Below are 12,939 nucleotides of genomic sequence, written 5' to 3'. Positions count from 1 at the left end.
AACCCACCACTGATGTGCGGTTGTGCGGGATGGTCACACGTGCATTGCATTATGGATGTGCCCGTGCGAGTGCCTTCGGCACGCGACAACAAAAGGGTTAGCCATTACTGGTCTAGTCTGTTAAAGTAACTTTGCAGCTATGTTCAAAATAAGCCAAAATAAGGTTTAAAAGGCACCCTATATAATTATGGCATTACATCAACCCTTGTGGTCAAGAAATGGTCATTTATGCACAGGATTGCACCTGACCTCTTCAAGAGAAACACAGCCTGCATTTAAATATTAAGCTGTAATTTCAGTGCAGTAAAGTTGTTAAACCAGCCACAGAAGGGACGCCTTGTCTGCTTTCCTGAATCCTTTCTTTGTTTAAAAACACACACACAAGAAACTGAGTTCAGAAGATGGATATTGTTAAACAAAGTTAAAAAGTTAAATAGAATAGAATTCTTTATTGGCGATGTGTGATTGGGCACCCAAGGAACTTGTCTTGGGTGCGCAAGGTCTCATTGTATATGAAAGCGACAAGTAATAAATCATGATCATAGTTATCCTAACAATATATTCATCATAAATCAAGATCACGTGAAGGGTTAATGCCACTTTATCATGCCTTGGAAAGGCCACACTTGGAATCCGGCATCCAGTTTTGGTCATCACAATGTAGAAAAGAGGTGGAGACACTAAAAAAAGTGCAGAGAAGAGCAACAAAGAGGATTAGGGGACTGGAGACTAAAACATATGAAGAACGGTTGCAGGAACTGGGTATGTTTAGCTTAAGAGAAAGAATGACTAGGGGAGACATGATAGCAGTCTTCCAATATCTCAGGGGCTGCCCCAAAGAAGAGGGAGTCAAACTATTCTCCAAGGCACCTGAGTGTAAATCAAAAAGCAATGGGTGGAAACTAATCAAGGAGAGAAGCAACTTAGAACTGAGGAGAAATTTCCTGACAGTTAGAACAATTAACCAGTGAAACAACTTGCCTCCAGAAGTTGTCTATTTATCTATTTCTAATGCTCTCTCTCTCTCTCTCTCTCTCTCTCTCTCTCTCATCTATCTATCAATCTATCTATCAATCTATCTATCAATCTATCTATCAATCTATCTATCATCTATCTATCTATCATCTATCTATCTTTCTATCTATCTATCTATTATCTATCTATCTATCTATCTATCATCTATCTATCTATCTATCATCTATCTATCTATCTATCTATCATCTATCTATCTATCTATCATCTATCTATCTATCTATCATCTATCTATCTATCTATCTATCTATCATCTATCATCTATCTATCATCATCTATCTATCTATCTATCTATCTATCTATCTATCTATCTATCTATCTATCTATCTATCTATCTATCTATCTATCTATCTATCTATCTATCTATCTATCTATCTATCTATCATCTATCTATCTTATTCTACCTACATACCTACATACCTACCTACCTACCTACCTACCTACCTACCTACCTACCTACCTATATATCTGCCTGCCCGCCTAAGGCTTTCATATATTATCCCTTATTTAGACCAAAATGAATAAATCTGGAGACTTGGATGAAACAAGGGGCATTTTCATACTGCAGCTCTTAACGGGGTTCTCCCTCTTCTGGGGCTGCAGCTTCAGCAGTGAGGAGCAGGACAAGGTGCTTTTCTCACACACGACACCCCCAACTCGTATTCTAGGTTGGCGCGTTGTTGTGCAGTCAGCAAAGTGAGCTGGAGTGGGGAGTTGTGTGAATGCGAGACGCCGCTGTAGCGCAGCAAGCAAAACCCGGGTGTGGGATTCGCGCATCACTTTTCCTGTGTCTCGTGATTTGGGGAGAACACCAGGGGAGTCATAAACTCCCAGAGTTGAAGCAGTCGTGGGAATGGAAGTGGGCTGGCCCGAGGAAATGAAACATTGTCCTGCAAACTATCGCTTTTCCTAATTCGGGAGTTTTGAACGGTCAGACGGAGCTGCGTAATGGTCGCAGGTTTGATTCTCGGAGGCGGACTCTTTTGTGGCGAAAGGAAAAGGGAGGGGAGGGAAGAGAAAGAGAGAAAAGGAAGGGAGGAAAGCAGGCAGGAAGGAAGAGAAAGAAAAGAAAGAAAGAAAGAAAGAAAGAAAGAAAAGAAAAAGAAATAAAGGAAGAAAAGAAGAGAAAAATAAAGGAACAAAAAAGAGAAGAAAGGAAAGAGAAAGGGAGAAAGGAAGAAAGAAGGGAGGGAGGAATGAAGGAAAGAAAGAAAGGAAAGAGAATGGAAGGAAGGAAAGACAGAGAAAGAAAGAAAGAAAGAAAGAAAGAAAGAAAGGGAAAGGGAGGGATGGACGGAAGGAGTAGCAGAGAGAGAGGAAAGGAAAGGGAGGAAGGAAAGAGAAAGAGAGAGAAAGAAATGGAAAGGGACGGACAGACGGAATGAGCGAGAGAAATAGAGAGGAAAGGAAGGAAGAAAAGAGAAAGAAAGAAGAAAGAAAGAGAAAGAAAGAAAGAAAGAAAGAGAGGGAGGGAGGGAGGAAAGAAAGAAAAGAAAAAGGCAGGGTGGGAGGGTGGAAGAGAGAGAAAGAAGGGAGGAATGAAAGAGAAAGAAAGAAAGGGGAGGGAGGGAAGGCAGGAAGGAAAACAAGCAAGCAAGAAAAGAAAGAAAGAAAGGGAGGGAGGAAAGAAAGAAAGAAAAAAGAAAGGGAGGGTGGGTGAGAGAGAGAGAGAAAGAAGGGAGGAATGAAAGAGAAAGAAAGAAAGAAAGAAAGAAAGAAAGAGGAGGGAGGGAGCGAAGAAAGGAAGAAAAGCAAGCAAGAAAGAAAAGAAAGAAAGAAAAGAAAAGAAAAGAAAAGAAAAGAAAAGAAAAGGAGAAAAAACTTTCCCGGGACAATCCTCGGCGCTCTCCCGCGCTCTCCTCCCCTTGCTCCGGGAGCCCCGCTCGTTCGCCGCCCCCGCTCGGGCTGGGACTGGAGAGCCGTCCGGCGTCCCAGCGGCTTCCCCTCCTCCCTTCCTTCCCCCCTTCCTCCTCCTCCTCCTCCTCCCTCCAGCCGGGCGCCATCTAGGGCTTCTGCCTCCGCCTCCCCTCCAGCCGAGCGGGCTTCAGGCGGGGCCGGAGGAGCGGGCGGCGGGGCAGGCGGGCAGGGCAGGCCGGAGACTTTGCCTTCGTCTCTCCGGCCATGGCCAGCGGCGCGGCGGCGGCGGCGGCGGTGCCGGAGGCGGACGAGGAGCGTCGGGCGGCGGCGCTGCAGAAGCTGCTGGTCCGGCTGCGAAACCTGCAGGAGGGGAAGCAGCTGGAGAGCCTCTTGCAGACGCTGCAGGACCTGCTGGCCTTGGCCGCCCTGCCCGGCGGTAAGCGGGCTCTCCCCCCCCCCCCACGCCCCCGGGGAAGGGAAGGGAAGGGACGGGGCTGCCCCGGGGGGTCTCCCTGCCCCCTTCATGCTCCTCTCCTGGCTCTCCGCTCAGGCGCTGCGCTCTTCCGCGACGGCAGCATCTACGTTCCTCTGCTGCTGGTGCTGGTCTCTTACCTGAGGGTGGGGCGAGTGCAACAGGTAAGGCGGCTTCCCTCCTCCTCCTCCTCCTTGTATCTCTCTTTCTGCCTTCTGCCTACCTTCCCCCTCTCTTCCTTCTGTCTTCCCCTCCTTCTCTCTTCTCCTTCGGTCTTCTGTCTTTTTCTCCTTCTATCTCCCCCTTCTTCTCCTTGTACCTCTCTTTCTGCCTTCTGTCTACCTTCTCCTTCTCTCTTCTCCAACTTCTCTCTTCCCCTCCTTCTGTCTTCTTCTCCTTCTATCTTCTCATCCTTCTATCTCCTCCTTCTTCTCCTTCTACGTCTCCACCTCCTGCCTCTATCTCTCTTTCTACCTTCTTCTATATCCTCCTTCTCTTCCTTCTCCTTCTGTCTTCTCTTCCTTCTCTCTTCCCCTCCTTCTCCCTTCTCCTTCTTCTGTCTTCTTCTCCTTCTTCTGCTATCATCTCATCCTTCTATCTCCTACTTCTCCTTGTAAGTCTCCTCCTCCTCCTCCTTGTACCTGTCTGCCTTCTGTCTACCTTCTCCTTCTGACTCCTTCTGTCTTCTTCTATCTTCCCCTTCTCTTCCTTCTCCTTCTGTCGTCTTCTTCTTCTTCTTCTTCTTCTTCTTCTTCTTCTTCTTCTTCTTCTTCTTCTTCTTCTTCTTCTTCTTCTATCTCCCCCTTCTTCTCCTTGTAGGTCTTCTCCTCCTCCTTCCCCCAGACAGCCACTAGAATGGAATAGGGTCTCCTGCTCGAGCAGGGGTTGGACTAGAAGACCTTCAAGGTCCCTTCCAACTCTGTTATTCTCCTTCTGTCCACCTTCTCTTTCTCCTCCTCCTCCTTGTAAGTCTCCTCCTCCTCCTGGACAGCCACCGGAATGGAATAGGATCTCCTGCTTGAGCAGGGGTTGGACTAGAAGACCTTCAAGGTTCCTTTCAACTCTGTTTTTCTGTTATTCTCCTTCTGCTCTTATCTACCTTCTCTTTCTCTTTCTCCTCCTCCTTTTCTTTCTCCTCCTCTTCCTCCACCTTGTGTCTGCAATTGCAAGCTCAACCTTATTCTATCTGCTGCACCAAAAAGAGAGAAAGAAAGAGGGAGAGAGAAAAAAAAAGAAAGAATGAAAGGAAGAAAGAGATAGAAGGAGTAAAAAAGGAAGGAAGTCACTGGGAGACAGAATGTGTCACAATTCACTTTCTATTCCGTTTGGGGCAAAAAAAAATACTGCTTTGACATAATATTGACTGTGAAACAGAATTTCTGTTTTTTAATTATTATCTTTTTTTAAAAAGCCTTCTCTGTACCCTCCTTAAAGTTTGAAGAGATGCATAAAATAGGAGTCTAGCAGGTGGCTTAGGGGCTGCTGTTTGATGAACAGTATGTTGCTATAACAATGGGGAAATTTTATAAGGAAATGATTTCATTTTTCAACAAAAGTCTGGTTTAATTACCATAATAAAAGGAATATGCAAGTTAAGACTAGATAATACGGTAGGTGAAAAGTTCCACAATAAATGTCCCTTAAATAAAAAATAAACTACAATTGGACAGGACGTTAAAAGAAAGCAAAGCTGTTTGCTTGCATATCTATAATTGATTTGTTACCGAAACAGTAAATCACAACTTCTGCCCAAATTAACTTGCTAGAAGGCATTTATATGGATATGAAATCGTTTGATATTTGCCCACTTTCACTCCATCAGCTTATTTGAATAGTTTCTATTTCGAGAATCTGTCTGCATACTATACGACATAACGAACAAGGAATAAACGTGCCTGAAGTGATGTTTTTAATTCAGGGAGCTGCTGAAACACAGACGCTAAAAAAATGCAGTGAGAGGCACACAAAAATGAACAGATTTCAGGACAGAAATGAAGCGATTGGCATCCAGCCTCCATTTTGTTCTGTCCAGAAGTCTGTGGGTGTCACGCTTGGGTTTTTTTTTTTTTCCCCCGCAGTAAAAATTACTCCAGCATCAACCACAAAGCCACATTATTTCAGTCAGAAATAAAATTCTGCTGCCCTTTTATAATTATTGCTTGGGATTTGATGCCTTCTGCAACATATAGATCCGTAATGGGAAACCTATGGCACACGGGCCATAGGTGGCACACAGAGCCCTCTGCGGGCACGTGAGCAGTTGCTGGCCGGTTTCTGCACCCCCCCTCCCATGTCCCGTTTTTGGTCCTGGGAGGCTTCAGGGAAGCCTACTAGGCCCAAAACGGGGCACGGAGGACAGCACTCCCCCGTGTCCCGTTTTTGGTCCCAGGAGGCTTCAGGGAGGCCTGCTAGGCCCCAAATGGGCTGTGAGAGGCAGGACGCCCCCATGTCCCGTTTTTGGTCCCAGGAGGCTTCCGGGAGGCCTGCTAGGCCCAAAATGGGGCGCGGGGGGAATCACATACATGCATGGGGGAGCGCAGGAGGGTGTTGCATGCGCATGCGCAGGGTGGCCGGTCACAGGGGGGGCCATGCACGCGTTGCATTGTGGGTGTGGGTGCATGCACTATTGGCACGCGATGACAGAAAGTTTAGTCATCACTGATATAGATGAAACTGGGCAGTTTGAGTCCGTGTGATGTATAGGTTGTCCTGGACTTGCAACAATTCGTTTAGCGACCGTATGAAGTTGCAATGGCTCTGAAAAATGTGACTTAGGACCACACTTCTCACTTATGACCGTTGCAGCCTCCCCGTGGCCGTGTGTTCAAAATTCAGAGTCTTGACAACTGACTCATATTTACGACGGTCGCCTGTCCTGGGGGACCACGTGATCTCCTTTTGTGACCTTCTGACAAACAGAGACCACGAGGAAGCCAAATTCACTTAGCGACCGGGTGACTCATTTAATAACTGCAGTGATTCACGTAACAAGCACGGCAAGAAAGTTCATAAAACGGGACAAAACTCACTTTGCAGATGTCTAGCATAGTGGCAGAAATTCTGGGCTCAGTTGTGGTCACAAGTCGAGGACTACCTGTACTTTAGCACCATTTTTTGACTCTGTTCTTGTACTAAAACGTGGACTTATTGAAATTGTACTTATTAGTTTTACTTGTTAAAGATAAAATTTATCTCTAAGTGGGACGTAAAAGAAATTTGTATACTGTATCTTTAAAAACAAAACCTATTTTCTGCTTTTTAGGTGGGCTGGACCCTTCTTTGCAAACTTATTAAAATATGCCCAGAAACTCTGCATCATTTAACAGCTCCACAAGGAGTCGGAAAGGACTGGGAAGTTCTCAGTGTCCATCAGTAAGTATATTGTGGTGTTGTTGTTAGTTGCAAAGTCCTGTCCTACCCATCGTGACCCCATGGACAACATTCCTCCAAGCCTTCCTGTCCTCTACCATCCTCTGGAGTCCTTTTAAGCTCAGTCCGACTGCTTCAGTGACTCCATCCAGCCACCTCCTTCTCTGCCGTCCCCTCCTTCTTTTGCCCCCCATCTTTCCCAGCATGAGGCTCTTCTCCAGTGGGTCCTTCCTTCTCGTTAGGTGGCCAAAGTATCTGAGTTTCCTCTTCAGGATCTGGCCTTCTCAAGAGCAGTCAGGGTTGATCTCCTCTAGGACTGACCGGTTGGATGGCCTTGCAGTCCAAGGGCCTCGCAGGAGTCTTTTCCAGCACCAGAGTTCAAAGGCCTCCATTCTTTGGCACTTAGCCTTCCTTATGGTCCAATCTTCACAGCCATTCATTGCAACTGGGAAAGCCGTAGCCTTGACTATACACACTTTTGTTGGCAATAAGTATGTTGTATACAGTATGTATTGCACAGATCCTAGCACGGCTTGTTTCTGCAGAAATATAAAATATAATCTTGCACAGGTAACCCTCGACTTACGAATGCAATGGAGCTAAACATTCCCAGTGCTAAGCAAGACAGTTGTTCAGTGAGTTTTATCCCGTTTTACAGTTTTTCTAGTTACAGTTGTTAAGTGAATCACTGCAGTTATTAAGTTAGTAACACAGTTGTTAAGTGAATCTGGCTTCCCCATCGATTTTGCTCATCAGAAGGTCGCAAAAGGGGATTGGGAATCAAATTGAAGATTAAATCAATCAATCAATCATCATCATCCACTGGTCATTATGTAAAAAAATACGACTTACCTGTATCAAAAAAGTCATGGGAACATAAAAGTGGAAAAAGTTATCGAAAATGAGAAGGTGAAGATCTTGTGGGACTTTCGAATACAAACGGATTGTCATTTGGAGCACAACACGCCAGAGATCACGGTTGTAGAGGGCCGAAGTGTACAGTTTATTGACATCGCTGTTCCAGGAACAGCCAGAGTCGAAGAAAAAGAACTAGAAAAAATCATGAAATATCGCGACCTGGCCATCGAAACGACATGGCTATGGATGAAGCATGCAGCAGTGATACCCATTGTCATCGGGGCGCTTGGTATCATGTCCAAGAATTTTACAAGATACATCCACAAATTGCAGCTTCCTGCAATAACACTAGCGGAACCGCAAAAAACTGCGCTACGCGGAACATCTTATACTTATATTTTAAGAAGGTCCTTGGTTGATTCCTAGGACGCTGGCAGCAAACTGTACCAACCATTAGCACCAGTCACTGGTATTTGTGATGCATTTTTGAATGTTCAGTTGGCTGAGTTTCATGTTTAATGAATAAAGTATATAATAATAATAATAATAATTCTAAATTTATCGGACTTGAACATTCTGATTCTCAAAAAACCACCCTACTTGGAACAGCTTATATCCTTTGATGTTACCTTAACAGTTCCTAGGTCCTTAGTTAAGACTCGAGCTGTTGAGCTACCAACCAGCCCCAAAGGCTGTGAATCTCACCAAAGATCATCACATCATCAGTACCAGTCAATGGTATTTGTGATGCATTTTTAAATGTTCACTTGACTGAGTTTCATGCTTAATGAATAAAATAAATAATTATAATAATACCTTAATAGCTCTTAGGTCCTTGATTAGGACTTGACCTGTTACCAGTCACAGACTGTGAATCGAATTGAAATTTAAATCTTAAACAATAAAAACAATAGTGATCTCTTCAGGCTGCAGAGAGCATTTTTGATGAAAAGAAAGTTTCTCCGTGCTGAGAAAAATGTCAACGCTATTTTTGTCACAGAGACAAAAGGGAAGTGACATTGTTTAACTTTCAGAAGTTGGAGTAAAAGCTGGGGTCAGCTTCCCTTTCTCTAAAAGATTGTTGGTCTGAAACAGTTACAGCAGGTTTTTTTTTTTGCAATCTCAGCCTGCCTGAGACAAGGTGGGGTGTGGGACAAAGGCAATTAAATCAGTCAGCAAGTGGGACTTAGAATAAATCTATTTCTCTGCAGAAACTGCAGAGTGAGCTCTATTAAAATGTTAGGCTCATATTCTAACAAATAAAATTATTTGTTTCATTATATTGTATAAAGAGGTACGACCCCAGCAAAGTTTCAAAAAGCATCAACTGTCTTGGGTTGACCAACTGCACTCAACATGTAGTCCTCAATGGAATTGCATCTACATGGAGGGAAGTATGCAGTGGAGTACCCAAGGCTCTGTTTTAGGCCCAGTTCTCTTCAACATCTTCACCAATGATTTGGATGAGGGGATAAATGGGGAACTCATCAAATTTGCAGATGACACCAAGCTGGCAGGAATAGGCAACACTCCAGAAGACAGGCTTAAGATACAGAAGGATCTTGACAAACTTGAACATTGGGCACTATCTAATAAAATGAAATTCAATGGTGAAAAGAGTAAGGTTCTACATTTAGGCAACAAAAATGAAATGCACAGGTACAGTATAGGTCCGTGATGGCGAACCTATGGCACGCGTGCCACAAGTGGCACATGGAGCCATTTGTCAGGGCACGCGAGGCGCTGCCCTGTCAGCTGGCCAGCGTGCATGCACGCGCTGGCCAGCTGAGTTCACCTTTTTAAAAGCTATTTTTCGCCTTCCCCAGGCTCCAGAGGCTTTATAGGAGCCTGGGGAGGGCGAAAAAAGCCACGCTTCCCTGATGCCTTCTGGTTTGCTCGGAGGGTGGTTTTAAGCGCTCCGAAGGCTTCAGGGACCGTCCGAGGCTTCCCTGATGCCTTCGGAGCGCTTAAAACGACCCTCCGAGCAACCCGGAAGCCACTTCCGGTTTGCTCGGAGGGTGGTTTTAAGCGCTTCGAAGGCTTCAGGGAAGCCTCCGGACAGTCCCTGAAGCCTCCGGAGGGCCTCCGGGGGGTCGGGGGAGGCTCTTTTCGCCCTGCCCAGGCTCCTATAAAGCCCCTGGAGCATGGGGAGGGCAAAAAAAACATGTAAAAATGGGTGGGGGTGGCGCGTTGTGCGCGCATGCGCACTGGGGGGGTCGCACATTGCATTATGGGTGCGGCACGCTCGCACTCGACCCCCCTGCACTCCCCCCACTTGTGGCACGTGAGCCAAAAAAGGTTCGCCATCACTGGTATAGGTGATACCTTGCTCAATAGTAGTAACTGTGAGAGGGATCTTGGAGTCCTAGTGGACAACCATTTAAATAGGAGCCAGCCGTGTGCAGCAGCTGCCAAAAAAGCCAACACAGTTCTAGGCTGCATCAACAGAGGGATAGAATCAAGATCACGTGAAGTGTTAATACCACTTTATAATGCCTTGGTAAGGCCACACTTGGAATATGGCATTCAGTTTTGGTCACCATGATGTAGAAAAGATGTGGAGACTCTAGAAAGAGTGCAGAGAAGAGCAAGAAAGAGGATTAGGGGACTGGAGGCTAAAACATGAAGAATGGTTGCAGGAACTGGGAATATGTCAAGTTTAATGAAAAGAAGGACTAGGGGTGACATGATAGAAGTCTTCCAATATCTCAGGGGTTGCCCCAAAGAAGAGGGAGTCAAACTATTCTCCAAGGCACCTGAGGGTAGAACAAGAAGCAATGGGTGGAAACTAATCAAGGAGAGAAGCAACTTAGAACTGAGGAGAAATTTCCTGACAGTTAGAACAATTAATCAGTGGAACAGAAGTTGCCTCCAGAAGTTGTGAATGCCCCAACAATGGAAGTCTTTAAGAAGATGTTAGATAGCCATTTGTCTGGAATGGTATAAGTTTCCTGCCTAGGCAGGGGGTTGGACTAGAAGACCTCCAAGGTCCCTTCCAACTCTGCTATTGTATTGTACACTGTACATTATGGGCTCTAGAATGAAATCTATCCAAAGGAGCTAATGGGTCCCCGGCAATTCGCAAACAAACAAGTCAGCTGGTGACTATTCCGGAGTGAGTCGGGGCTGAGTTGCTGCAAGACAAGAGTGCAGGCTCAGTTAGGTGGACCCTCCGTGTTAAATTTAACAGAAAACCTTTCTCCCCCGCTTTTCTGATCACTCTTTTTTCTCTCTTTCTTTGTCGTCTTTGGGGTTGAACGTATGTTTTTGTTCGGTTTCCTTTTGCTTGCTTGCTTTACTGTTTTGTATTTTATGTTCTACGATAAAGCAATAAATTTATATTAAAAAAAGAATTCAGGCTGGGAACAAGGTGTTGTGGCGTCGTGTGGGGTGGGGATGGGGTCCTCCTATGAGGCACAAGGGCACACGTGCTGGAGAGTGAGTGCTAGGATGTTGTTGAGTGGATTTGTGGTGAGGAAAGTGTTTGCAAGGGACAAGCATAGAATGTAGAAGAACAGAATTGGGAGGGACCTTGGAGGTCTTCTAGTCCGCCCCCCTGCTCAAGCAGGACAACCTATACCAGTGATGGCAAATGTTTTTTTGCTCGGGTGCCAAAAGGGCGCCTGTGCACGCAATCGCACGGACATCCGTGCCCACACCCATAATGCAATGCCCTCCCCCCACATGCGCCCACAACCACCACCCCCGCTCCCCCCCTTGCATGCACACAGGCTTTACTGAAGCCTCCAGACTTCCAGTAGGCCCGTTGGGCCGTTTTTCGTCCTCCCCAGGCTTTAGGAAAGCCTCCGGAGCTTGTGGATGGCATAAAACGAGTCCAACGGGCCTACCGGAAGTTCTGAAACGAACTTCCGGTTTGCCCATTGGGGCGTTTTTCGCCCTCCCCAGGCTTCAGGAGGCTTGTGCTATCCGGAGGACCGAAAATCAGCTGGCCACGTCCGCGCATGCATGCCGGAGCTGACATAGGGCAACGCCTTGCGTGCCCTCGGATACGGCTCGGCGTGGCACGCCTGCCATAGCTTCTCCATCACGGACCTCTGCCATTTCAGACAAACAGTTGTCGAGTGATGGAACCTCCCACAACTTCTGTACCAGTATAGACAAAATAATGAAACAACCTGGCCGGATAAGTGACCGTTTTGTGCAGTGAAGTATGTTGTGCAAGATGGTAAATATTGAGTGAGCAACAAGCAACAAGAAGTGCAAATATAATTAACTTGCTGCTGGGGTTTTCCTTTCTGTTTATTTATTTCTTTTTCTAACAAAGAGAAAGATTGGAGCTGACATAACCGCAGGCACGGAGCCATTAGTTAGGGCACGCGAGGCATTGCCCTGTCAGCTCCAGCCCAGCGGTGGGTTCTAACCTCTCCTATAGAAGAGGTTCCACAAATCCACATTGCCGTTTAGAACCGGTTCCAGCTCCCCCCCCCCCTTGCCCGTCTGCACATCATCAAGATGAAGAGCGAGAGGAGGAATTCTGGGAGTTGAAGTCCACAAGTCTTAAAGCTGTCAAGTTTGAACACCCCTGGGTGTTCCTTCGTGCAAAGGAACGGTTTGTTTTGTCTGCGCTGAGTCTTCCAGTAGTTACTGTCAACGCCTCCCCCCCCTCTCTCTCTCACACACACACACACCACACACACAATCCTGCATGCAGTTTTATCCACTGTTAACCTGAAGATCTTCTTCCTAAATGGTTATATAGACAGTTCACGCTTATTTTCTGTATGTGAGGGTTATGATTTTTGTGTGTGTTCCAATTTGCATCCCTTTGCGCAATCAAACAGGATGGGCGTTTGCTTTGGGGTTGTTTTTTTTAAACGATTCATCCAGTCTCAAGATATCCGGGAATTGTTCACACAATCAGTTTCAGTTTCACTATTTGGAATAATTTGGCATCGCCATCATCCACGGGGCTTGTTCCCTAAGCCCCAAACAATTTGTGAGCAAGCCCCAGAAACGGTCCAAACGCAATTCTTGAAGGGCTCCCATCCTTTTTTTCTCTCTCTCTCTCTACAGACCATTTAAGATTAGCCATTCTCAAATGGAATCATTTGGGGTTTCAAGCGGTGGTTGCACGAGAATAAATAAATAAAATGACAGCTGTGAGGAAAGAAGAAATATTTAGTATATGCTTATACTTCCAGAGGCCTTGTTTTTTTTTAGCCAAGGTATGTTGGTAACTGAGAATTGTGGTTTAATGACTAGCCTCTTAGGTGGCATCTAAATTATATTTGTTGGAAACAGATACATGTTGGTTAAATATGTCTAGGATAATATTCTCTCTCTCTCTCACTATCCCTCCCCCTTGCTTTATCTCTTTTCCTCCCTTTCTC

General features: G+C 45.7%; 1 protein-coding gene across 1 annotated transcript in view; it reads left to right on the top strand.

Annotated features, from left to right (window-relative positions):
• The first annotated feature begins 3,043 nt into the window (after positions 1–3,043).
• LRRK2 (leucine rich repeat kinase 2) overlaps positions 3,044–12,939 on the top strand; it is a 67,360-nt gene continuing 57,464 nt past the window's right edge. Inside the window, exons 1-3 of the mRNA XM_081957132.1 lie at positions 3,044–3,325; positions 3,440–3,525; positions 6,624–6,733. Coding sequence (XP_081813258.1) covers positions 3,154–3,325; positions 3,440–3,525; positions 6,624–6,733 — 368 coding nt within the window. The 5' untranslated portion in view covers positions 3,044–3,153. The remainder of the gene's footprint in view (positions 3,326–3,439; positions 3,526–6,623; positions 6,734–12,939) is intronic.

The sequence above is a fragment of the Natrix helvetica genome (genome assembly GCF_964273705.1).
Source record: "Natrix helvetica genome assembly, chromosome: 6".
NCBI lineage: Eukaryota > Metazoa > Chordata > Lepidosauria > Squamata > Natricidae > Natrix > Natrix helvetica.
This window is presented reverse-complemented; position numbering and strand designations above follow the sequence as displayed.